Source organism: Letharia columbiana (genome assembly GCF_014066305.1).
Source record: "Letharia columbiana isolate WasteWater2 chromosome Unknown Sc0000055_s1, whole genome shotgun sequence".
NCBI classification, from domain to species: Eukaryota; Fungi; Ascomycota; class Lecanoromycetes; order Lecanorales; family Parmeliaceae; genus Letharia; species Letharia columbiana.
Window position 1 is genome coordinate 143189 of NW_023501100.1, and position 26812 is coordinate 170000.

A 26812-nucleotide genomic window follows, 5' to 3' on the forward strand; every position below is an offset into this window, starting at 1 on the left:
ACTTTCTGAAGCCAATGCACCGAGATGAAGCGGGGCGCTAAGAACGTTTTGCAGCTTCGATCGAAAATTGAGTATGTCCAAATAGATGCAAACCTCGACCGTGGAGAATGACCAGCGGCGGTATCTAGAGACCTGCCAAACGCATCAATGAGTCAACATGGGAAGTTTACTGGGATCTTCTGTATGCATCTTATCATTTCGCCACCAACCATCTATTGAGATGGGGCTTTATTGACAAATCTAAGGATTTAGCGCTGTGAAAAAAAGTCTGTTGCAAAAGTACGGTCCCCAGTTGTTATTTGGGTCAGCAAAGGCGCTTCTGGTCAGTTTTTGAATCTGAACTCGATTACCACTAAGTAGTATTCCCCAATATCACTGCCGAAATCGGAGCATACCTCGGCGTCAAATTAAGCGCGGAAAGCGCGCCTTGGCGGAAAGAAGGCTTCCCCCCCACCCCCCACACCGGCAGCGAGTATCAACAAGTTTCACAGCGACCAAGACCCGCTGATCCGTGTTATCAGTCGGTTGTACAGCTTGTGACATTATTTTGGGCTTTGCTCAGTCCTCACCAAGTCTGCACTGCTACCATGTCTGCCTCCCTCCCCGGAAACCGTGACCTTCCCGCCTCCCAGTACAACCTCAATACCTACTGGGGCCGAGTACAGCAATCCGCCGAAATAGCGGATCCCAGGTGAGATCTTGCTCGGGACCGCCTCACCAGACTTTTGGTGTGGTAGGTATACCGTAATGGCGTCCAGACCTTCGACAGAGAGGCTAATGGTGGGAGCCCCACAGAACCCTCTTCGTCTCCTCTTCCGGTCTTGAGAATGCAAAAAAACTCGTCTCCTCGTACAAGCAGGGCCAGGCAAACTCCATGACCCCAGAGATATGGAGGGCCAAGAAGATAGTCGACTCTACGCTGCACCCTGGTAGGACGCTACTGTTGCACAACCGTCTTCAACGGCTGACAGCTTAGACACCGGACAGCCCGTCTTCCTCCCCTTCCGCATGTCCTGCTTCGTCATCTCCAACCTGATAGTGACTGCTGGTATGCTCACGCCTGGCCTCCAAGTACAGCTACCCTCAGTCCATCCCCAGAACCTCGCTGACCGATCACAGACAACAGGCACTCTCCTTTGGCAAATAACCAACCAATCTCTCAACGTTGGCATCAACAGCGCCAATGCCAATAAGTCCACTCCCCTCTCGACATCTACAATAGCAAAGTCGTACTTTTTCGCCGTCTCCGCTTCTTGCTCCGTAGCTCTTGGCCTCAACGCAATCGTGCCCCGCCTCAAACGCCTATCACCTGCGGCGAAGACCAGTCTGACCCGACTAGTGCCCTTTGCGGCTGTCGCTTCAGCTGGCGCCCTTAATGTGTTCCTGATGCGAGGGGAGGAAATCCGCCAAGGAATCGATGTTTTCCCTACCTTGAGCGAGGAAGAGAAAGCGCAGAAAGAGAAGGATGGCTCACAAGTGCGAAGTCTTGGCAAAAGCAAGAAAGCTGCTACACTGGCGGTTGGAGAGACAGCTCTGAGCAGAGTGCTCAACTCCACGCCCATCATGGTGCTGCCGCCTTTGATCTTGGTACGGTTACAGCAGACAGAATGGCTGAAGCGGAGACCGAAGATGACGCTGCCTGTGAATCTAGGTATGCGGCACTGTCTACCGATCAGAAACCTATGACTAATACAGAAACAGGCCTGATCTTCACAACTTCCATCTTTGCCCTCCCTCTCGCTTTGGCCGCTTTTCCCCAAAGACAGGCAGTTTCGGCGAAGTCTCTGGAAGAGCAGTTCTGGGAAAAAGGTGGCAAAGATGGGAAGGTGGAATTCAATCGAGGAATATAGACGTACTTTTCGCCCTCGATGCTATGTACATAGACGCAGGTTGAGCAGATTTACATACAATGTTGGGTGAGATTTCCATTCATACGCCATTTTTGTGATTGAATAACCACTGGAGCCCAGCCAGTCCAGTCAGTCATTCATAACATTTGAAAAACTTCTGCTGCTCCAGTGCCCTGACCATTTTCCTTCTCGGCGTTCCCAGGCCCCGTCTCTCCCTTTCTGAGCCGTCTCAAAGGCTCTGTCCTTCCCGTTCCGCAACCTCAAGCTCCGCCTTAGCTTCCGCGTCATCACTCTTCCCACTCGCGTGATCACATCAAGCCCTTGACAAGATACCCCACGTCCGTCTCATTAGGAGTCCACTGGCGTTTCCCTCCACCTCTTTCTCTCCAGCCGTCGCCCCCACTATTGTCTCAGGTCAGGATCGACCGTCTTCAATAGCAGTGAAGACGCCGCCTGTGAAGATGGCTAGCTCGGTGAAGAGTGGCAGCTCACGAACATACCAGGAGTTGTAGCTGTGATGTTTTCGGCTGGAGTAGCCTGTCCAAGCTTTACAAGGGCAAGAGTGGCCAGAGTGAAGGAGTCGGAGAGCTCCATGATAAGGGTAGCTGGTATTCTGGCGAGTTGTCGGCGGAAGAAACCAACGGCGTAGACGCGAAGGACCGGTTTGGGAAAAGGATTCGCATGCTCTTGAGCTTGTTGGAAATGGCGAGGGGTCTTTAATTGGTTCAGTGCCTAGGGTGTGTACTGATTGAAATCATCTTCTCGGAAAAAGTGCGCGTTCTATCTCAACGACGGTCCCTATCCTTCACATCTTACTAGGAGATGTTTTTGCAATCCATCCTCTGTTGGCTTCGAAGGGGCAGGTGCTCCGCCAAGCTCGAGGTTTACTCCAAGGAAAGCCTAGATCGCTGACAGCAGTGGAGAAATTATCCTCTTTTGTTTGGCTTCCCTTTTCATGTCAAGCCAAGCAATGCCATGCACGCGTAGGAACTAAGACCAAACTGTCATCTCCTACACGGTTCTGGGGAGTGGCGATTCGCTCAAGCTTGCCATACGATTGAGCAAAGATTTGGCGAGAACGAGCTTGAACGAACGAGGTTCTAGGGAGGAAAACAAGTTGCTGTCATCTGCGGACTCAAGGATTTGTGGAGACGATGGACAACTTTGGTGATACCTCTAACACTGTCTCTGCACCTATGATCAACATTTACGTCGCAGCGCAACCGAACTTATCTCAAGCCCCAGAATTGAATACCTTGCACCCATATTGACTTCAATGCATGCCAATTCTGCGGGGACATCCCGACTGACAGAATTAGAATTATTGTCAAATTCAAAGACCACCGATGTAAAAGACTGACGTTATTACTTGATTTTCTCTAATTCTTATCCCAATGGTGTTCTTCCCAAAGCTGCCAAAATATGGGCCCAGAAGCTGATTAGAGATTCATTCAAGGCTTTCAGGAAGCTCCAGTCTCCTTCCGTTTCATCGTCGAGAATGTCGTGCAGTCCTTCCGCCTCATTGATACGGGAGATGTTGTTGGATAATCTATCCCAGGAATAATGGTCCATGAGAATTCTAGATGAGAAACAAAGGCTTGTCATCTGGGTAAGCCTCCCAGTATAGGAGTCGTGACGGAGATTTGATTACTTGTGTTTGGGAGACATGGCGGGAATGTGACTTTTCGTCGACCTGTTGGTCCGTCCCACGGGCACTCTTTCCTCAGTATTCCTCTTCTCACCTCCATATACCGGAAGAGTGTCGATTCCAGTATTCTCCGATCTGTACAGGAGATCTCTTTGTCTATCTTATTAGACCAACCGCTCGGAACATTGTTGTTAGCGACATCGTTTGGACCACGATATTCAGGGAGAAGAATGAGAGGTGTGACCTTCAGATCCTCGCAAGTGCCGAGGACAAAAAGAATATTACGAAGATTCGATGGCCCATCAATGTGGAGAACTTGATGAGCAATCTCGTAGAAGAGATAAAATTCCTGCCCACATTCCATCAGAAACTCTGAACTTCCGCTACTCCCATCGCTCGCAAGGATTAGGACAAGAAGATGTATGCCGTGTTCTCGTCCTGACACCGTTTCTTTGAGGTCTTCTAGCTCTTGTACGTCTTGTAATCAGCGGTGAGGAACTTGCCAGAACCATAGAGGAAGGTATATAATTTGTTGCTGATTGTACTGCAGAGCAAATGGTTCGAGGGACGTGGTGTGTAGCTCGTGCTGGTCGTCATCGATGCGCTGCAGGACGCTTTCCAAGTAATACATTCTGTCACATAGAGGATTTCATACGCCAAAGGTATCCAGAAGTAGAACTTTCCAAAATCAGAGATGAGATAGCGCCGAGGAGTAGTAGTTGCGTCCGAGACCAGAATTGGTAATGCTGGTGGGTCTAGAGTGTACCCGCGAAAAGACGTGCCACTGATGCTCTCGAGTTGATGTAGATCATTCGACCAACTCTTATGGACATGGTTCATTTTAAATTCTTCGGTAGCCAGATCTGTACCCGCTCTATTGTGGTCAGTGTGATCTAATCGAGCTAAATAAAAAGCAGTACTCACAGCCTCTGCAACTGCGTAGGATTTCCGCTCGTCGTCTTGAGAGGTCGACTGCTCCCAGGCCGCCGCACTATGCTCGGAGGATAATAATCGACTCGATGAACTCGAGCTCCCATCCGACGCAGACCGAGTATTCTTAGTCCATAATTTTGGAGTAAATATGCCCGAAGACCCACTAGGAATCCCGGGCATGAGACAACCTGGAAGTCACATCAACGTGGGCGTCATTGTAGAGATGTTTAGTCTTGGGAGTCGTATCAGCATGATCGAGGTCGCTAACGATCTGCGGCTTTGAATGATCAGATCATGCACGCACGAAGTAAGGGCCATGCTTCCTCCAAATCAACGGCTACTTACCGGTGACATGGCGCTAAAAGTCTCGTGAAATGGCAACAGCTCGTTGAGTGCGCGTCGAATAGCTTTTGGCGGCAAGGGTTCCTGGCGGCTTGAGTTTTGTGGTACCTGAAAAATCGGTAGAAGTGCAATACCAAGTAGGCTTGGAACCCAAAGAAGCTGAATAGCGGCGGCCGTGTCCACCCGTGAGAGACAAGACTGGCTTTTCGTGTAGTACAGTGGAACCAGTCACCAAGAATATTTTCTCGGTTCCAGCGTGGAAGATAGAAGGTAGATCCAACAGCGACATCGGCATCTTAGCCCGGGAATTAGGTGGAATGTGTCATTTTGAATAGAATTTGTTCTTTTGGGTGAAGTGAGAGGGCGATGACTCTGTTCCCAACGATTCATGATGGCACAGTGGCACCAATCACGGTAAGACAAAGTGGGATCATAGCTGTGTCGAAGATGGAAGGCCGAGGGTGCAAATACTTTAGAGTGAAAGTTGCAGTGTTGGGTGTGTGCCCCGAAATTGTTGACGTTTATTCATTACCTATTTCCGATGTGGCCTTTCGTTCCTTCGAAATGAGCTTCCCCTTCCTTCTGAACGCCAGGCTTTTAAAGCGCCTATGTGGCTTCGAATCCTTTTCCGGCGCGCTAAGACGCGAGCAGCAGCCCTATCTACAACCAATGCGAACCGGTAACAGTAACAACTCGAAGCTGCGGGAAGAACGCGGAAGCCTTCGCAGCACAGGAACAAGGGCGTTAGAAGATGTGTTGAATATTCCAGCCTCGATCAAATATTAGGGTCGTGGTGCTTAGTGAACCTGCATCTGCTGTGAGTATCTCAAAGGTTAAGGGGAATGTTGGAGTGGAAACATTGAGAAACGGAATATGTAGACAATGTTACTCGAGAACTTCCCGTTTGGACTTTGAGTGGGAGCATTTCCATTCAAGGGGAAGAAGCCCGCATGGCTCGCTTCTTCGCAGCTTAGATAAAGCATTCAAGCCAGAAGACATTTGAACGGGATATTCGAAAACTTGATGTAGTCACGCCGTGCAGCTTTCTTTCAGTGTAGTACTTTCCAACTATCAAAAAGCCATGCTTCCAAGTCTATCGCCTTTTGGCATGCTTTCCCGTGACTACTGTTTTATCGCTCGGTAGCAGTAGCAGTCCTCGGGTCCATAGGTCGTGAAGAAATCAATAGCCCAATCCATGTTACCAGCTAGGATAATGAGCGAAGTCAACGTGACGTTTGACATAATTCGTAGCAAAAGGAAGGTAAGACGAGGAATGCCCAATCAAATTTTGTTCCTCTCTCGTCTTGTAAGACTCGGCTGCGTAAATGATACTAGATCCAACCTCGAGTTGTGAAACGCCATTGATCTCTTGTATGATGTATGGCTTGGGGCTCCTGTCACATCACAGAGAACCCGTAGGTTCCCCGGTTCCATGCTTCTCTGCATGAGTCACTGCAATGATTTTCGAGGGCCATCGGTTCTCCCGAGTCTAAGTACTTGGGACGGATCCTTTAAGACTCGAAGGATGCTATCCATGCCCATCGCTGCGCTCACGCGATGAATATCATTAGATTTCTTATCTCCGAGGATAAAAATCTCCGCCAGACTGGAAGACGGACTTCGATTTTCCATCGGTGGAACAAATAGATTAAAGCATAGGTGTTGGAGGCGCTAGCCTGTGCGTTTTCCGCGGCATTGCATTGCAAGCATCGGATTTGACGACCGCACCCAGCCGCGAGGCATCTCATCATCCGCGATTCTGTATTACTCTCTCCCCGGTAACCATTCAAGAAGCGTAAGCTTCAGCTCTAGTGACGCATGTGTTAAGACCGCGAGAATGTCAGGCAAGCCTTCTGTCCCATCGATACGATAGATTGCGTCGAAGGAAGGCCTCCAAAGATAATAAGTAGGGGTTTTCAGAGTAACTTTTTCCCGCGTTCTGGTGGCGAATCACTGAAACTCTGAAACTCCGACGATTCCATCTCCGAGAATAACCGCCAAAAAAGTACGGTTATTGTGGAATATTCAAATATTCGAACATTCGGACATTCGTAGACACTTCACGTGACTATTTCAGGTAAATTTCGAGTATATTATTTAGGCCTTCCTATCCTTTCTATCTACCTCCTATACGCCTATATTCTTTTAACACGCCATAATAAAAAAGAGAAAGCCCACCGTCACTCCCACCGTCACTGCCACCGTCACTCCCACCGTCACTCCCACCGTCACTCCCACCGTTATTCCCTAACACCCAAAAACCTCGTAACCCTAAGATCAAATGATTATAATAAGATATAGATCTTATTGTTAATTGATTCCGTACACAAGACGAGGAGAGTAAGCCGTATAACTATGAGGATTAGAGTGGAGGCAATCACACCGATGGAGGCCAGACACAGGGCTAATAACCATTAGGGCTAGGGCTAATAAGCGAATTTCTGAAAATTCCATAGAAATCAGGCATATTTGATAGTGGGGTGTTCAGGGTAGCCGAATATTCCACAGTAAGAAATCTGAAAATTCCACACTTTGAATATTCCCACGGAGTTACTCTGAAAACCCCTATTGGAGCGTAAGCTGGGTTGGGACTTGAAAAGACATGCGGGTGTTCCGTCGAGGTAGCTTTCTGAGTAGAGGAGTGTGTTTGGGCAAATGCTGATTCCGTACCCACGGCACCATTTGTAGTCGACAACTTTGGGGTTGACTCGGTTGGTCCACCCTTGGGGTACATCGTTATCAGGGACTCTATTCGGGCCTCCGTATTCTGGGAGGAGCTCCAAGTTCTCCAGACTAAGCCCCTGTAGGGCCTTCATAGAGTGAAGTTCAGAACTCGAAGGATGTCCTACAGCATCCTTGGCTCATTGATGTGGAGTATGTCAAAAGACGCTTGGTCGTAGTTATATTAGTGCATCCCACTCTGGAAGAGTTGGTTGGTAAGCAAGGCCAAGGGAAGATCCTCCGAAGGTTAGGACCGGCAGAGGAAGTCTCAAGCCGTACTCCTGGGCGGGTACATTTTGACGAGGATCTCTACGACCTTTGAGGTCGTTGTACCAGCCCGCGGGACTCTCGTCGTACGATAGTTTGAGATGATAGATCTAGACGCTTTGGGCAACATTTCAGCTCAACTTCTGACCAGTGTGAGTTGTTCGACCCGCGCCTTCAACAATGTGTCCAAAGTATGCTGCAGTACGTTCGGTCGTTCGATCTTGGAGACAGCATGCCAAAGATAGAACCAACAAGAAGTGGAACCCTCGACCAAGGAAAGGGCTGGGCGACCGTGGCCACCTTCACGAAAAAGTAGCAGCGATGGTACAGAGGTTTCAGGGCGACAAAAAAGCTCCTTCTCGCAGACGCCCCGGTTGACATGAATAAACCAACCGGGAGGAACTTCTTCGTCAGGAACATGTTTGGGTCTCCATATCCCGGAAGCAGATCGCATTCCGCGAATCTGAGACCTTTCCATTGTCAACCGCCTAACGTACGTGGGATTTGGCTCAGCTCAGTGAATTCTTCAACTCGAAGCAAAATGGCGGAGACTTCGAGGAAGATTTAGTATCGGTCACCACACCTCATGAGATACTTTGTACCGCCATATCGCCCATCGTTGACAAGGGTCAGAATAGGAACTGGTAGAACATACTCATGGCCATCAACCAGCTCCTTGATGTCTTTGAGCTTCTTCATATCCTACGACCAGCCTTTTGGGGTTCGCCAAAACCAGAGTAGAAGATGTATGATCTGATGGTGAGAGTACCAGCAAGACAATGGTTCGAGGACTCTGGTTCGGAGCCCGAACGAATGCTTGTCAATACATTGCAAGATTCCCCGCGAATTGTGAGACTGGGTCACACACAAAAGCTCACTCGAGGCTGGAGTCCAGAGATAGAACCTTCCGAAGATCGATAACAAGTAGCGAACAGCCTGCCTATCCTCTCTAGAAGCTAGTATCGGTAGCACAAACGGTGGTAGACTATTGTCATCGGTAGACAGAGGGCGGTTGACTGGCTCAAGGTCGTTGGGGTCATTGGACCAACCTTCGGGCACAAGAGCCGGGATGACTTTGCGATAATCGAATTCGTGCCCGTCCTAGAGTCATTAGCAAGGTCAGTTGGAGAATGACTATTTCTTAAACCTACCACATCAGCGTGTGAGATTATGGAATCATCCTCCTCAGAGCTTGAACATCCAAATACGGTGGACTATATTCGGCAGGCGATGCTCGACTTGTGTTTCTTAAGCTCTCGGTCTTTTCTGCTGATTTCTCAGAAGCAGGCAGATATTCAGTGGAAGTCGGTGCTCGGCCCTGCGAAGCTGTTTAATCTCCGAAACCAACTTTAGTGGACTCAGGCCGTATTCGGCGAACCTACTTGCCTACCTACCCTGTTTCTCAATAAGCTAGCGCATCATCTCATACATTCAGAAGGCAACTCACCGGCGCCACGATTCTTCGAACCTAGCGAGATACCAACAGCGAGGTAAGTTTGCGGACAGGATTGGAGATATGGACGGCTCATGAACCGAAAGAAGAAGATGTGCCGGATAGGGGTGTCTTGTGCTTGTGCTTGTGCTTGTGCTTGTGCTTGTGCTTGTGTTCGAAACAAGCTGCCGTAAACCTGTAAGAGCTCTCGGTCTACTTACCACGTAAGGCGCGATATCCAGTGAAACTCGACACCAGCCGGGTAAGAGACAAGACGATCGTGTGGTAGTGTTGGTAGTGGATCTATCAACAAAAACACTAGGCCAAGTCCACTGCCACCGTCTTCATTCTCACGCTGCATGAAGCGTATGTGGGGAGAAAACCAAGGGTGGAGGTGAAGGTGAAATCTACGACATAATGGAGTGGAGCGATTTAGTACGCGAATGAGGCAGGGTTGTATCATTTGCGGTATGTGTTGCTGGGCGTGAAGGTGCTCGAGAAATGAAATGATGGAGGCCTTTGTCTTGCCAAAGTGTCATAGAAAGTGAAGGTTCAGTCTCCCACATGACTCATGATTGGCTAGGTGCACCAATCACGGCAAGACTAGGCGGGGGTTGATATTGTTGACTTTGAAGTGGTAGATATGAGGAGTTATGGCAATGGAGGGCACAGTGGTTGGAATCCTCTACAAACACCCTCTATCCTTCCGAGCTTGGCGTTTTACCAAGTCTTATACTCTCGATTGGAATGTACAACATGTGAACAAAGTCCGTCACTTCTTCGTCTCGAAACGAATAATGCACATTTTGATCCCTCAGTTGCGCAAGCAAGACCCAAGTACCTTGCTGCCTACGCCATGTTCATGCATGTCGTTACTATCCTGCGCCACCTCATGCAGGCTTTCCATTATGCAGAAAATGCAGCTTGCCCTTTTTGAATAGAAGACGCTTCGTGAGGCAATCCGTCAAGGATCAGTCCTCGCCGCTCTGATAGTACTCAAGATCAATCTCTTCCCTCGCCCTTTCCCGCTGTAACCTAATCCGCGCAGCCTCTGTGCCATCATCCGTAATGGTCTCCTTAAACCAAGGGTGCTTGAGAGCCTGCTTCGCAGTGAGACGCTGCTTTGGGTCATACACGAAGATACGGCGAAGCAGGTCGAGGAATTGCTTGTTGAACGCTGTGTTTGCGGGGATGACCTCCTATAGCTTATTTAGCTGCTACCCTCGGCAAGGCGCGAAGAATTACATACGGGAAGTGTCTTCATAGCCCTGACATACTTTTTCGAAGCCTTCGGAGTCTCCGAGTTTGGGTAGTCAAGTTTCAAACCTCGGGTGAAAAACCTGGGATTGATCAGCATATTTCGTGAATAGAGTAGACACATTACTCACGCTGCAGCTTGGTTGCGATTATTGTTTCGACCAGTGCCCTGGACTTGCCGAACCAGCTTAGGCTCAATCCTGCCGCCGCATACGCTCTCCATCATTGCAAGATGCTCAAGATTATCATGCGTTTGGAAGAGAGCATCACCGGTGAAGAATTCGACGAGGATGCAGCCAATACTCCAAATATCGCACGGATAGCTCCATCCTAGGTTAAGTATGATCTCCGGTGCTCGATAGTGCCTTGTTGAAACGACGGTGGAGTGGTATTCGTCATCAAACGTTGCAGATCCAAAGTCAATGAGTCTGATCTCGGTGTCAAGTAGGACTCGCCGCTGGCGTGCAACGCGCTGTACTGTAGTAGACGAAGAAGGGATGTTGCGGTTATAGGTGAAGGTTTGATATGAGTTGCCGACGAGGAGAATGTTTTCCGGCTTTAGATCGGTGTGTATTAGATTAAGGTCATGCAAGACTGGAGCACAATGTCAGTTGAAACCCAATCAAGGTAGGATAGAGGACATACAAGCAACGCTGGTGAAGAGCTGTCGAGCAAAACTCTGAATCTGACTGCTTGGAAAAGGCACAAAGAGGTTGCCCTTAAGAAAGTCGAAGACGCTCTGGCCCAGAAGATCGGTGACTATGCAGATGTGGTTACGGAAGTCGAAACAGTCCCGTAGATGTATGCATTTATTCCGATTCTGTCGGTCATTGTGGGACAAAGTCTGTAGCACCCGTAGCTCAATACGCGAGGCATCCCGGTATTTCTGCACGGATCGAATGATCTTGATCGCGCACTTCGACCTTGTCCGTCTGTCAAAAGCTTCTACAACTTTGCCGAAGGTGCCCTGGCCCAGAAGTCTGTTCACTTGATCTGCAAACAGTCAGCACTCAGTCCGTCTAATGACAGTCCGCTCTTCGAGAGGCACTCACATCTGTCACCTATGGGCATATCCTCTGTCACTATGTAATGGCCATCATCATCGTCGATCTTCTCGTGAGTAGTCACAGTCTTCTCCAAAAGTCAGCGTCCTGATTCTGGCCTGTATGGTAAATGCCTTACATCTTTGATCGATGGCACATGGACATCTCGAGCCTTGATGGGAGGCTTCGGTGGCGGCACATAGGCACTATATGCGTCTCCTACTACCTCAATCTCCTTCCTCTTTTTCTCATCAGCAATCTGTTGCCGTGTTACGCGTTTCCTCTTCTGCCCGACTACACTGTCCTCGGCATACGCTCCACTGGTCCCATGACTCGAATGTGACCCCAATGATGTAGGTGCTGTAGTCTGTAGCGATGTGGTTCGGTCCGTTGAGATCGTGTTGGACCCACTGTTCCCATTCGAATATGTACGGGCATGGGAAAATGCTTGCTGATCCCTTGCAGCATCGTAGGCGGTTGTGGGACCGGTCCGCCTCTTCTTGTTGGCATGCTCTGCACCTCTCACTGTTGCTTGTGGCTGTTGCTGCTGGGGAACTCGCTCATTCTCTTTCCGTGATGGAGGTTGTGGTGAGTCGTCATCAATGACAATGATCTCTTTAGGTGGTCCGTTCTTGTAAAATTCATGCCAATCTGGACGCCTCTCTCTTTTCCTCGATCCCTGCAACGCTGATGTAGACTGTGAAGTTGTCATATTGCTGGACTGAGGGGGTTGTCTTGAAGCCGAGGTATTGGAGGGCCGTGGAACGGATCCGGGTGTATTGTTGGGAAAGCTGTAAGAAGGAGCTAATCGCGACGAGGATCCGTTCGGCAATGAGTTGTTAGCTGCGTAAGAAGCCGAGTTGGTGCTGTAAGCTGAATGATGACCGAAGTGAGGGCTATGAGGAGGGAGAGTTGCAGTCATTGTAGAAGGCAAAGACATCGCTCATCGTAGGTGAGAAGATCTGGTCGAGTGGCCCGATAGTGCTGTTCGGTGTCGGGCGGCAAGAAATGGTGCTGACACCTGGGCTAGAGAGGCTTTGAATCGAAGGCTATGGATTCTCCATGACCGACTTGAGTGTTGAGAGAATCCGGGTGATGTGTTCTCTGCTCTTGGGAATGAGGTGGCCGTGGAAAATGAGCACTTTTAGTGGGTGTTTCGGTCGCGCGTTGGGGGGGGAAAGGCGGAGTCTTGGTCAGGCGTTGGATTCCCGAGCCTCTTGGGAGGCAGCAATGGGTAAATGCGAGGGTGTAAAGTAGGACTAGATGTTGGGCAAGACGAATATCAACCTGGATCACAGCTGAGAGCCTGGTAAAGGCAGCGGATTGCTGTGTCGTGGACGTTGAAGATTTGGGGACAGTGCTTGAGAGGTGGTGAGAGGATTTGGAGATGAGAAAGTGCACTAAGCCTATTCGAGAGCTAGAGCAAAACTCGGGAGGAAGAAATGACGACGGTGGTTGTTAGGAAGACCACGGATTCTGTAACTCGCCGAGAAGCGCAACCTCGACTTTTTCTTTTTTCTTTCTTCATTTAGATGAAAGAGTCTTGGGAAAGTCTCTACTATCAACCAGAGCGCTTGGATTATATAGCAGAGCGGGAATTAAATCTATCCTTTTGACGCCTGGCAATAACAAGTACCTACCTTAATGGCGGATAGAGTGATAGAGTGAAGCTACCTAATCTCAATGACGCGACTACAGCCAATGGCGAATCACGTGAATTTCTCCAGCAGCCACAGCACAGCCTCTGGCATACGACGTGCTCTCGGTTCCCAGTGATACATCAATGGATAATAGAAGAATAAAGCAGGGGAAGAAATTTGCACTCGATAAGTCAACAAGAATACATGGGACCACAGTGGGTACACCATTGCTCCTGCCAAATGCTACTAGAGCGCCGGGATATCGTACGAAAGATGTCAGTCATCATCATCTCGACTACCGCATCTCAATTCTTGCCCTTTCCCCAAAGTGGAGCTACCGTTTCTACCGCCCTCTCGACCACCGCCTTCACCCTCTCCCGGAGCACATTACTCGCACACTCCACCTCCAGCGTCTCCAACCAGACCTTCACCACTTGCTTGTCCACTTTGATTTGAACGCCAGGCACGGGAATCCCAATACTATGCAACCTCTCGATTTCTTCTGCTTCCTGGTCCTCCACATCATCTTCATCTGCTTCTTCCTCGGGCTCGTTCTTGATGCCGTCGCCGTCAAGCGCAGGCTTCGGCGGCTTAGGGAGGGTTTTCGGTTTGGCTAGAGGAGTGACTAAGGGACCAAATTGGGCTTCAAGGAACATGCAGAGACGTGAGAATCGCTCTTCCGGTGTGACGTTCGAGTGAAGGTTGCGTTCACCCTGATGGTGGTGGTGTTGATGACTTTTCGAAGATTCTGAGAGACATCAGCAATCTTGCAGAAACGCTGTCAGGCCAAGACCTACGCTTGACCGCAGCCGGACTGCTTTCCGCTGTGAATAGTACAGCCAGCACTGCATCGGCAATCCCATCATTGAGCATGTTGCCCTCCCATTCGACCTCTACCTGCCCATTGTTCTGGTACCGAACAATCACACAGCCCATGACCAGGTACGCAACCGCATGCGGAGAGTATTCAATCTCTTCGTCTGCTATTTCTTCTTCATGGGACACACCGTTGCCGTTGACCTGAGTAGCCCCATTTGACGACGGCTTCTTCTGCGGCTTGATCTCCTCTATGGCACCGAAAGTTCCTTCCAAAGCCCACTTGATCAAGTCGATCCCAGCTGCGCTTAGCGTGATCTTCTGCTTGCACATGATCGTGGTCGTGTTCAATCCGGCATACTCCCTGAGATCTTCAGGCGCCATCAGGGACATCTTGAAATCGTTCTGTACAAGGACACCGGTAATGAGCCTTTCCTCCTCGGGGTCCGAGGATTTGGGCGGAGGAAGCTGAGCAAGTTGTCCAACCACTCTGGCAGTCTTGTCAACTTTGAATGGAATGCGAAGTTCTTCGGTGTTGGCAGGGCTGAAGATTTTGGTTTTGGTTGCTTTGTCGTTGTTGAGCGAAAGAAGCTTGGACTTGAGACGCATCATGTTGTGTTTCTCTCCATGAACCAATATCTGCAAGGGTCGTCAATACAGTTTATCGATATCGGGTAGATCATGCATACCACAACAGGAGCTGCAACCTCCTCGATAAAACTCTGATTCTCTTGACCATCCACATGAGCAGCAAAGCTGAACTCTTGCACGCTACATCTCCTTGGTATCATTGGCTTTTCGGCCTCACCATTGGCGCCCGGACCTCTTCTCCCCACAGGTGCTGCGCTTCGATTGGTCATGATGGCTGGTATGCTATCCGGCTCATGCGACATCTGTTTTGCCATTGTGCCTTCTACGCTGTATCCAGTGATCACGACCCCATTCCTATCGCTGGGCGCCCATCGTTCAAGAAGCTCTCTGCTGATGCCGCTTTGTAGCATTCCCGGACTCGCCAGTACTACACAGCCCCCAACATCATCAAATCGTTCGAGGTTCTTCAAACTGCGAACAAAACGGAAATCCCAAGGTCCACCTCTGTCAGTATCACCAGCTTGTTCTGCTTCTGCCATTCTCTCGCGGAAAAGACGCTTGATGTTGTCATTCATGGCGGAAACGTACGTTTGATACACTACCATACATTTCCTGGCAAGATTGGAGGCATAGTAGATCGGTATGCGCTGAAACTCGGCGTGTCGTGACCAGTAGTCGTCCAGAATTAGCAAAAGCTCCTGAGCTCGTCCCAGGGCAAAGACAGGCATCAAGACTCTTCCTCCTCGATTGAGTATACCCGTCACACTTTTCATTAATGCAGTTTCTCGCTCTGCCCGTGGTATGTGTGTAGCAATGCCGTATGTGCTTTCTGTGATGAGTACATCGATCTGGATGCCCCTTGGGACTTCCGCGGAAACCAAATGGCGGTCATCTTCTCGCGAATAGTCTCCTGTAAAAAGGATCTTGAGACCAGCTATCTCGATCAAGAACATTGCAGCTCCTAGAACATGGCCGGCAGGATATGGCGTAAACCGAATGGAGGAAACGGTGTGCGTTGTATTGAAGTCCACGGCCTCGATCTGGGAGAAAGTTGAAAGATGATCGGCTTCAGTGTAGAGGGCCGTTCGTTGTTCGGAGGAGGAAGAGAGACTCCTGCAAAGGAGTCAGCTAGGCGATTGCTCCAGAAAGACTCGTGGACGTACTGTACTCGTACACTGTCTTGTATCAGCCACTTGTAAATCGCTTTTGTAGGATGCGTCATGAAGACGCGTCCTCTGAAGTTGGTTTTGGCAAGGACGTAGGGCAATGCCGAGGCATGGTCAAGATGGAAGCTGAAACGCGAGGGTCAGCATCATTATCATGTTGAGGCGTATGTTTAAGATCCAGAAATGGACAGCAACTTTTCAGGCCAGAAGTGCACGGCATAGCAAAGAACGACTGGTGGGGCATCACTGGCGAGCAGAGGCGGCGGATTGGAGCATGGCCGAGGTGAACGACATTCAATTGATGTTCTGCATACATACTCGTGCTTTGACACTTTTGACGAACAAGTGGCCTGCGCAAAGGGTACGGACTACTATCCGACTCTACGAGCTGGTCATGCCAGCACCAGTAAAGCAAAGGATGCCGCCGGTGTTCCCAAGTCCTGAACACCTCCCCCCAAAATACCCCAATGCCCGTATATTATAAGATAAATCGCTACCGAGAGGAAATAGAGCACTTACTGGCTAACGAGCAGTATGTCGATGGTGCTAAGGTCGAATTCGTCGAAGTAGGGTAAAGCTGCAAGACCTTCTCGGGCAGGGTGTTGTCCAGCATCGAGCTGTGAGATAATCTGGTCAGTACAATACGTATAGCGTAGAGAGTAAGACTGCCATAAGCCGTACCATGATGGTCTTGCCCTTGTACTGTATGATATGGCATGATCTGCCCACTTCGTTCCCACCTCCTAGGCAAAGGAACATGAGCTCATCCGCTGGGTCGATAGGTTCTTCGATCACCTCCGCCATTGCTCCAAGCTTCCTCTTGGCAGCCATGCTGAAATGTGATGAAGGAATGCGTCCTTGCTAATGATCGAAATGGCCGCCTGCTGTCTTTGGACACCCGATCATACTGGGAAAGCAGCGGTAGAAGTTGTAGAGATGGCCCTTGTAGCATAGAAAAGAAGCTTGAATGCGCGGATGACGGTAGTGTTGCTCACGGCGATGGATGCAAGTAAAGAACAAGTCAAGCTTGAAGCGAGCTATTTTTGCTTGTGCCAAGACTGGGCACGTGATGACGAAAATTGCGGAGCCGCATTCCTAGCTTCAACAGTGGCATGGCTCTTTCATGGACAATCTATCACACCATCCTCACAACAACCTTCGTTGCAGCGCTTCAAGTCACGTAAGACTCTTGCGCCTACCACACTCTTTTGGCTCTGGCTAAGTACGCAGATGCGAGGAAACTAGGAGAAAGCTGCGGCAGAGCGCAGAGCAAAGCTCGCGCAGGTGGCCTTGCCCCTCTAGGCGGTCTTGAAGGAGGCCTTGACAATCGAGAGCAGCGCCGAGGGTGCCTTTCCATCATGACGCACCAACAGCAACAGCAGCAGCAGCAATACCCTCCGCGCGTGTTCTCCCCTCCAGGACGGACAGACTCACCTCAGCATGCCCCCCCTTATCCCTTCCCCGCGAACAAACGCCAACGACTCTCTCCAAATCCTCAGTCGCCATACAATTCGCCAGGTATACAGAACATCGCTCTACCGAATCAAGTCTTTAGCAGTCCATACTACGGTACTCAGCAAAACGGTGGTCCACCAAATCACACCTACAACACAAATCACAGTTACGGCAACCAGCAAAGTCCCTCATACCCTAGCCAGCAAGGCCCCGCCTACGGCCCGAGTAACACATACGGTTCGGGAAGCCCCTACACGCCGAATAATAACTACAATTCCATGAACCACCCACCCCCTCAGCATTATGCGCCTCCTCCCCATTCTGCCGCCCCCTCGCAGCCCCCACCCACGGGAACAATGGGACCTCCCTCGCGGCCTGCTGCTGACAAGCCTACGGACATCAACGAGCTAGGAGACGTTTTGGCGGGATCTGGTGTCGATCTTAGGGAGGAGGAAGCTGCGTTATTGGCGTACGGTCGGCCAGGCCAACAAAGACAGGATACAGTTTATGGTGGGAGCTCATTCAATTCGTTCGGAGCGAGCTATTCAACATCCGCCGACAACTTCTATTCGTCAAATGTTCCCGGCGACCGAAATAGCTTCTATGGAGCTGGCACCTTCAATCAGCCTGCAGAGCCATATATGTCCGCTGAGGAGATCGCAGCTGCAGATCGAAAGAAGGCCATACGGCGCAAAGCTGAGATCAAATCCTACCACCTTAATGATCCGTTCCTCTGGGGTGGTTCTCTATCAAGACGACTCTTAATACAGGCTCAAACTGTGCAAGTGCAGGTCCCACGGAATGGCCTGTTAAACAATGTCACCGGGCAGATTGTTCCTCATCAGCTTCTTGTCCATGGTCCGGACAAGAATGAGAACCTAAGGATAGTAAAGGGGGAACCTTTGCTAAATACGGAGGGTCCCTACGTTGAGATACTGTCTTTACTTTCCTTGGCTGCAGAGGAGCGAATGCGTGGACTTGTGGAAGACGCTGCAAACCTGGCAAAGGGCAGGAGAATCGGGTCGCATGCCGTAGTCCCGGTTGAGTTGGCTGATTTGGCAACTGGCGAGGGAGCCACTGAGACAGCGAACGGATTGCCAACCCCTAGCAACAGCGCTGTCTCGCCAAAGAGCAATTCGCTCAAGCGTACGACCTATTTGTCCTATTTGCGCAAACTCATACTTACTGCTCAATAGGCTCCTACGCCGAAGTCAATAGACCTTTAACCCCTTCTGCCAGCGAGCCAGCCACGCCTACCACCATCCAATTTGCCAACCCTGTTGTGCACGCTCTTCAAAAGATCACCAAAGACGAGCGAGCTCAGGAAGAGGAACGACTCGCGAAGCGCCGACGTCGCGCAGCGAAAGCTGATAGCAATGGAACAGGTTCTGCTACTGCTGGACTCATCGGCGACGTAGCTCCTGATGTAGATACAAGGAGGGGGAGTAAGAACAAGGAAGCGGCGGCGAAGAAGGTAAACGAGGCGGCGCAGCATGCTGCCACCACCAAGACAATGAACATGGCTTTAGGTTTTGGCAGTAGGGCGACGCCGTCATGGATGAAAAGAGGCACCGATACAACACCTAGCAATCCATATCTACCGAACAAACCCAAGGCAGGTCCTCAGGGCTCCAAAATTGGGGCTTCAGGCGGGAACGGTGCTGGTCTTGGTTTACCGAAAAGTAGGGTGTTCGGGCAATTCAGGGAAGATAAGGATACTGGTTCTGGCATTCAACTCAGGGACGTTGTGTCTGTTCTTGAGCATGATGGCAAAGAGAAGAAAGCCCTTCAGCGAGCCTACAGCAGGCTCGGAGCAGCGGCTAGGAGATGATGCATCGTGTTTCATTCTCACAAAAGACACTTTGGCATCTGGTATTACCACTTAGCGAGGCGCTGGAGGCGTTTGGAAATTTTACGTGTCCGCAGGGTGCCGTCTATGGTGTTCATCCAATATCAAGGCATCCATTGAATCATACGCTGTATCACTAGTCATTTTGCATGGTTCTCGGAAGACACAGAACAAGCAGGTAGCCAAATCGAGTTGACGACCTCTTTGAAGGCGACAACAGTCTTACACTTACCGAGGCTCTCTCATTCGATACTCCGCAATGCGTTTAAAGCATCAAGCCTAGAATAATCATACCACCATTATTCCACTTCTAGACCAAAAAGCAGCCAGGTGGCCATACAATGCAACAAATAGCGCTTTACATACAATATTAAAAATACGCCCAAGCTGACCCGGACAGAAATCCATGTCGACCTCACCTCCGCTCGCCTCGTCAAAGATGACAAATTGCGCTCCCATCCAATCATTCCGATGCCCATGCACCAGAATCTGGTACAAGATGCGCCCCTAAAAACCCCAAAAAAACCCCCCCCCCCCCCCCCTTTTAAAAAAAAAAAAAAAAAAAAAAAAAAAAAAAAAAAAAGAAAAAAAAAAAAAAAAAAAAAAAAAAAAAAAAAACACCCCCCCCGGCCCCCTTCCCCAAAACAACTCCCCACCCCCCCCCCCCCCGGGGGGGGTGTTAGGGGGTTTTGCTACCCAAAAAATTAAAAAAAAAAAAAAAAAAAAAAAAAAAAAAAAATTTTTTGAAAGTTTTTTTTTTTTTTTTAGAAAAACATAATAAAAAACAAAAAGAAAGGGAAAAAAAAAAAAAAAATAAAAAAAAAAAAAAAAAAAAAAAAGGGCCATATCTTGAAGAATGATTGCAGGATTGAGTGGAACCGTTTGTTGGCAATCTTGGCTGTGGAAGACGCTGCTGGGGGTGGAGGTGCGGAGGCCAGAGTCCATACTCGGAGCAGGCTTGCAAAGTCAAACAAGCAGAAGCATTCCATCGGTCTTCGATCTCGGATGTTGTGGACTCTTGCGAAGTCACTCACGATTGCTAGGCGCGCCGGGCACGTAATGATTCAATCTGCATCTGCAGGAGTATAGCCAGGCCAAGAAGCAGACCAATGTAATATCACGGTTTGCCAATTCAGTTGAAAAGTAGGGAGGAGCCCGACGGCCATACCGTTTTGGAAGAGAAGAGACTGAACAACAAGGCAAGAGGCAGTGGTCTGAGATACGATTGATCGGAAATTCTATCCCGCACTCTACTAGACACACTGAGAAGCTTTTTGTCAACTGCTTCCATCTCTCCACACGATGCTATCTTTGATATTCACGATTTCGTCTCCTGCATACTCCGCATGCATGTAAAAACGAATTGAGACACTTGATCTCCCTAGCATAGAAATTTTCTTGCCAAGTCTTCGATCTTCGTTTGGAAGCGTGATACCAATCTACGGTCATCGCTCCTTCGTTCCTTTCAGATCCTTCGTCTACTAAGTCGTAAGAAGTATTGAATTTTTGACCTAGTCCTTCAGCTTGAGAATGGCCTTCTGCTTTCGTCCAAAGTTCAACATGCACGTTGTTGCTTCCCTTCATGTCTACATCGCGCATACCCTCAGAGACATATTCATCCGCACGGACGGATCGATCACTTAGGCTGCGGCGCATATCCGGGAATGCTATTTCGTCTCTGTGTTGCAGATCTAGAATTAAAAAAACGACCGTCCTTAGAGAGCCTCGAATTATGCTATCGCTATCATCGGTGTCGATATTAGATCTCGCTTGTGGGAGTGATTGTGACCTGATGGTATCGAAATCGATTAGCGCGCTGGGATCATCTTCGTCATCTCTCCGAATGATTAGAACGTTCTGCCTCTGTACTTTCTTGTCTAATGGACTCCGGCGTCTAATCACTAGTGTTGGGATCATTGAGCGTATGAGTCTGAACATCCCGACGGCCTCGCCTTACTCGGTTGTCTAGTGTATCCAGGCCTCCATACCATTTACGAAATATAGGTAAGCAATGTGTTCCTGCTTGAGCTCCGTCGCTACCTTGGCTCTCATCTCAGAAGTCAGGGGGCTCGTCGATCGAACCTCTGTCTTCATGTGGAGGAGGGTTCTCCAATTTGAATGAAATGTGAAAGGCTTCTAGTATTGGGACGATGATCCTTCGATTGATGCAGGACCAGACGGTATGCGTTTACGCTGGAAGAGTGTATGAATGCCTTGTTTGGGAGTGCGATGCTGGAAGGTTTCCCTGAATGCGTAAAATGGGTTGACAACAACACGTCTAGTTGAAGCATCGTAACCTTGACGAAAAGGAGGAAATTCTCGGCGGTGGATCGTATGGAAGCGACCGAGAAAGCTGTGGTATAGTGGAACTTGTGACGTTGGTAATGCTAAACGACCGATGAGTTCTACCACATGTTGCCTGAGAGAGCCGAGTGATTAACCTGCCATGTGTGTATGAGTGGACGTAAAGGGTATAGGAAAGTGCCATATGCTCGTGTCATATGCGGCTTGCTGTAGACAAGGTTGTTGAGTAAAGACAGTATGGGCGGTTTTGAAAAGAGTGAGAAGTCATGACGACTGATCCTTGAAAAGAAAAGAGAAAGAAAAAGAATAGAATATCTAATACAGGTCAAAGCAAAAGAATAGATCAGATAAACAACATTAAATGGCATACAGTGAAGACTTCGCTCTCAAAAGGTTCTCATAAATGATGCGTTTTATTCATTTTCGATACATAGACATATTCGAAGCTATACTCGTAATCTTACAACTCTCAACGCGTATAAATCTCTAATATCATGATCTGATAATATCTCTCGTGATAGCTTCCAAACTTGCTCCTTTGAATCAAATATATATCTAGTCTCGTATCAATTAGATCGCTGTTCTATCAAGCACTCTACTCATTGGCAGTAGCTATTTCGAAATGGACTTGTATTAAGAACACTGCATTAACCCTAAGGCAAGGAAGTTCTTAGGATGTGTAACAGTCCTTATAGGGTTACGTCTCTTCAGTTGTTCGATCCGAGTTGAACCAAGTTAGATAGATGGAAGAGAGTCATTTACAGGTAATGCCGTCGAACAAGAGTCGTGGTCACCCTACGCTCAGACTCTCAACGCGTGCCCGACTTTGATGATTCTGCTGCTGATGACCCAACGCTCTTTGCTTTAGTAGCCAAGGTATCCTCAACCCATACAACCGGTTTCTGACCCCGAGCATCGATTAGTACGGTACCTTTGGCTGGGCCGCGGTCTTGTTTGGCTTCGAGGACTTGGTATCGGACGGGAGTGGTAGGCAATTTCCACGCATTGAGCTGAGCGCCGATGATCTTGACTTGGTCCTCTAGTGCAACCTTCCCTTGGTACACTGCGTAAACCAAGACACCATCTGATCCTTGATTGGTGAAGTCGCTTTGATGTTCCACAAGCAAGTCTCTCACTTCCTTCATCTTGGCTTTTACGTGGTCGTCTCCGGTGGCTTGGCTCTTGTTCCTGTCCGACGGGCGTGGAGCAATGTGAGCAAGGATTGCAGCCTTGCTCGAGACGATAGCGACAGCGGTACAGCTGTTCAGGTCACTAGTGCCAAGGCAGCTTTTACCATTCGCTGTGAAGCGAAGGAAGCCAACTTGATCCATCCCAACCACCTGGAGTTTCTCATCATCCTTGGCTTCTCGCAACAGTGGGACTGTGGGTTAGTGGGTCCATTATGAGGCCATAGCGTTGGTGGCTGTTTGATCAGCCGTTCGTGTTGGTACCCTTGTTGGTACCCCTGTTGATACCCCGGTAAGGGGTTGGGGATAGGTATCTAGTACGAGCTATATAGCCACCTGTTTTACACCTATTAACGGCTCTTTATTCGATTTCGTCTCTATTAGAGCTATATTATTTTTCTTCTTCTTTTCGTAGTTAAGTCTATACACATTAGCCCTTAACTACCACAAGCACACTCTATACTCTTACATACTTCATAATGGCTCCCGCTGCTGCTACCAGGTCCAAAAAAGTGGCTATACGAGTCACACCCGCCTTTAAGGTCACCAAAAGACCTCCAACGCCGCCAACAAGGCCTTTAAGGCCCCCAAGGCCAAAAAAGGCCACCAAGGCCAAAATACCTCCCCTTTGAGACGAGATCGTCGTACCCGGAACGCTATCGAGGATCATTACTCCGGACGAGATCGACGAAACGCCCCCGCCTATTAGGGGGCCCAAGGTAGACCTTGCGAAATTAATAGCCCAGCTATCCAAGGTCTAAGAGGACATCTGCAAATCTGAAAAGTTCCTTTCCGCACGATTTCCGCCGGGTCCGCATCATAAGCACGATTTAGCCTATTCAGCAGACTTTGCCTATATCTAACCCTTTCCGCCGGTTCAACAACTATCCTAACTCTTTCCGCCAGTTCTATCAGTTTAATAACTTTAAAAAAATTTAGTAACTTTAAAAATTTTACGTAATACACTCTAATATACTCTAAGTACTATTCTATATATATATAGCATCAATATATATTATTATTAATATACGTATTATTATACGCTATATTAGAGTATTATTTATATAATTAATTTTATTAAATTATCTAATTCCGTAGCTAAATTTAAGTTAGCGTTAATATTTATTATCGTAAAATCTTACTATTATAATATCGATTATTAGAACTTTTCTTTTTTATATATATTGTTATTAAACTAATAGAACTAATAGAAAAGATTAAAATAGTTACTAAACCGGCGAAATTTAGATAGATTCTAATTAGATTTACTAAACCGATAGAATTTAGACGAATTCTAATCAGATTTGCTAATTCGGCGGATTTTGTAATTTCCGCAACGAATGCGCGATCAGCAATTTCAAATTTTGCAGGAACTTTTCAGATTTGCAGATGGAGCGAAATCACCGCCATTATTACGAGGGCTGAGTTCATAAGTTATATCGCTACCACCATCGCTATAGTCGCAGTTATCGTTATCGTCACTCGAACATATCGAATTCGGACTCGTCCGACTCTAAGTCGGATTAGGAGGAAAGAAGAGGAATTTTATTTTATTACTTAAAAGATAAAAAGCCCTTTCTTAGTATTACTAAAAGATTTCGAAGTATAAATATTAAATACTTTAAGTAAATCTTCTTTAAGATCTTTAAGATTAAAAACTTCGCTAAGCTAGCTTATATATATACTATCTTAATTAAGAAGAATAAGAATATTAATAATTATAACTATATAATATATTACTTTCTTATATACTCGATAGCCGTTAGTCGCTTTATTTATATAAGCGTAAAGAAAGATTTAAATAAAGCTCTTTATACGTATACTATTCGCTTACTATAACTACCTCTTATCTATAAATTTAACTCTATTCTCGCTTATTACCTCGCCTTTATTACTATATATATTTAAAGTAATTAAGATAATCTTAAGATTTAAAAAGCGAATAATTAGAGCTATAAAGACTTTCTTATATTTAAAGAGACTTATACGAGTAATAGTAAGTTAAATATCAATACGTTTAGCCTTAATAAGCCCGTTATAGTCGGAGAATTTAGAATTTATAGAAGTTTTAATAGAGGTAGCTATTTTCGCGAGCGCTACCTCTATTTATATATCTATTTAATTTATTAATAAAATTACTTATTAGATAAGTATTCTAAAGTCTATAACTTAGCGATAAGTATCTTTAATTAATTATTACTAGATAATTATATTATTAGACTAGAATAATTTCTAGAGTATTCGTAGATATTATAATCGCTATAGTATATATCTAAGAGGTTTTCGTACGCGCTATATAACTTACTAGACCCGGATTTATTTTATTAAAAATCGTTAATAGTTAATAATTAGTTTAAATAGTTAAACGATTACTCGAATCTAATATTTACTAAGATTATTTTAACTATTCTTCGAAAGGGCGCTAAGATAGATTTTCGAGGCCTTATCTTAGTTTATTATAATTAAAATTATCTATTAATACGTTAAGCACCTTAAATACTATTAGCGAACCTTTAAAAATAGCTTTAATAGTATCGTCTAATCGAGGTTAATCCTTAAAACGAGCTCTACTACGTTTATTCGCTACTCGAATTAATATCGAAATACGATAAAGATTAAAGACGAATTTATAATCTCTTATTTCTATATAACTACTTAGTTAATAACGATATTTAGACGAAGTAAGGCGTATTAAAATATATTATATATGATAACGTAGTAGTAATATTACTATAGAAAGGCCTAAGAGTTTAATTCGTTAAAAGAGATCTTAAAGACGCCTTTAGATATATATTCGTCGCTATATTAAATTAATAGCTACTTAGTTTTAACTACGATAAACGCTATTAGAAAGAACGATATCTATTATTCGAACTACGTATATTATTGTTTCTATTCGATCTCTTTATAAAGATTCTTATTTGAATCTTAATCGCTATTCTTCTATAAAAAATAGTACTCTACTACTTAAACGATTTCTTTATAATTCTTTTATTAAGTAATAATATAGCTATATATATCTAATAGTTCGATTAGCTATATAGCGAATTAAACTTTCGAATTAATTATATAAAGGATATAGTAGATTTTATAGTCGAGTTTCTAGGAATCGAATTCGATAGTATTCGTATAGAGATAAGACTTCTTTCGAATAAGCTAATTAAAGCGAGAATCACGATTAAAAACCTTTTAAAAAGAATAATTATCTTATATTAGAAGCTCGAGTTAATAATTAACTTTCTCTCTTTCGCTATTAAAGTCGTAATTTTAAAAAGAGTATTCTTAAAACGACTTTTTAATACCCTTCGAAGGTCTATAATAATTATACGAATTATAGATAATATAAGAGTAGACTTATTATAGTAAAATATCTTTCTAAAGTACTAGAATAGCGTCGCCTTAATATATTACGTCGATAGTCGAGTTACGTAATATATATAAATCGATATATTTAGAAAATTCGATATAAAAGACTATATTCTCGACTATCTTAACTATATCTAATCGATTTAACTTAAAAACGTTTTTAGTATTAAAATAGCTATACGTTATTATTTTAAAGATATATAATTTAAAGAAATAAAGGTCGTTTATTACGCGATAAAGCTATAATTATATTAGTTATAAGAATCTCGCTTAATTCTCTACTACGATAATAATATATACGTTAATAAATTACGTAAATTCTCTATATATAGACTAGTTATAGCTTTATTACGCGATATAGCTATATTAATAACTACTTATAATATTATAATAATATCTACTTAGATATCTACGAAGACTAATTAGCTGGCCGATAATCTATTATATTTTCGATATCGAAAAATCGTTAACGTATTATCTGCAAATCTGAAAAGTTTCTATAAAATTTGAAATTGCTAATCGCGTATTTATCGCGGAAATTATAAAATTTATCGAATTAGTAAATCTAATTAGAATTCGCTTAAATTCTATCGATTTAGTAAATCTAATTAGAATTTATCTAAATTTCATTAATTTAATAACTATTCTAATTTTTTTTACTAGTTCTATTAGTTTAATAGTAATATATATAAAAAAAGAAAAGTTCTAATAATTGATATTACGACGATAAGATTCTATAATAATAAGTATTAACGCTAACTTAAATTTAATTACGAAATTAAATAATTTAATAAAATTAGTCGCGTAGATAATACTCTAATATAGCGTATAATAATACGTATATTAATAATAATATATATTAATATTATATATATATAGAATAGTACTTAGAGTATATTAAAGTATATTACGTAAAAATTTTAAAGTTATTAAAAATTTTTAAAG

The 26812-nt window shown here is 46.0% G+C and overlaps 5 protein-coding genes across 5 annotated transcripts; 2 read left to right on the forward strand and 3 right to left on the reverse strand.

Annotated features, from left to right (window-relative positions):
* Positions 1–587: 587 nt before the first annotated feature.
* Positions 588–1850, forward strand: HO173_011036 (uncharacterized protein; the record flags this gene model as incomplete). The annotated part of the gene is made up of 5 exons (XM_037312920.1): positions 588–691; positions 796–929; positions 977–1071; positions 1120–1651; positions 1702–1850. 5 exons carry the CDS (start codon positions 588–590, stop codon positions 1848–1850), a joined length of 1014 nt encoding a protein of 337 aa, XP_037160152.1.
* An 8314-nt stretch (positions 1851–10164) lies between these two features.
* Positions 10165–12415, reverse strand: HO173_011037 (uncharacterized protein; the record flags this gene model as incomplete). The annotated part of the gene is made up of 6 exons (XM_037312921.1): positions 10165–10392; positions 10443–10533; positions 10582–11044; positions 11096–11443; positions 11503–11581; positions 11633–12415. The coding sequence occupies 6 exons, from the start codon at positions 12413–12415 to the stop codon at positions 10165–10167; spliced, it is 1992 nt and encodes a 663-aa protein (XP_037160153.1).
* Positions 12416–13438: 1023 nt separating this feature from the next.
* Positions 13439–16537, reverse strand: HO173_011038 (uncharacterized protein; the record flags this gene model as incomplete). The annotated part of the gene is made up of 6 exons (XM_037312922.1): positions 13439–13881; positions 13931–14588; positions 14639–15653; positions 15704–15832; positions 16226–16323; positions 16388–16537. The coding sequence occupies 6 exons, from the start codon at positions 16535–16537 to the stop codon at positions 13439–13441; spliced, it is 2493 nt and encodes an 830-aa protein (XP_037160154.1).
* Positions 16538–16705: 168 nt separating this feature from the next.
* Positions 16706–18992, forward strand: HO173_011039 (uncharacterized protein; the record flags this gene model as incomplete). Its single annotated transcript, XM_037312923.1, has 3 exons — positions 16706–16886; positions 16937–18307; positions 18358–18992. 3 exons carry the CDS (start codon positions 16706–16708, stop codon positions 18990–18992), a joined length of 2187 nt encoding a protein of 728 aa, XP_037160155.1.
* Positions 18993–22123: 3131 nt separating this feature from the next.
* Positions 22124–22645, reverse strand: HO173_011040 (uncharacterized protein; the record flags this gene model as incomplete). Its single annotated transcript, XM_037312924.1, has 1 exon — positions 22124–22645. One exon carries the CDS (start codon positions 22643–22645, stop codon positions 22124–22126), a length of 522 nt encoding a protein of 173 aa, XP_037160156.1.
* Positions 22646–26812: the final 4167 nt, after the last annotated feature.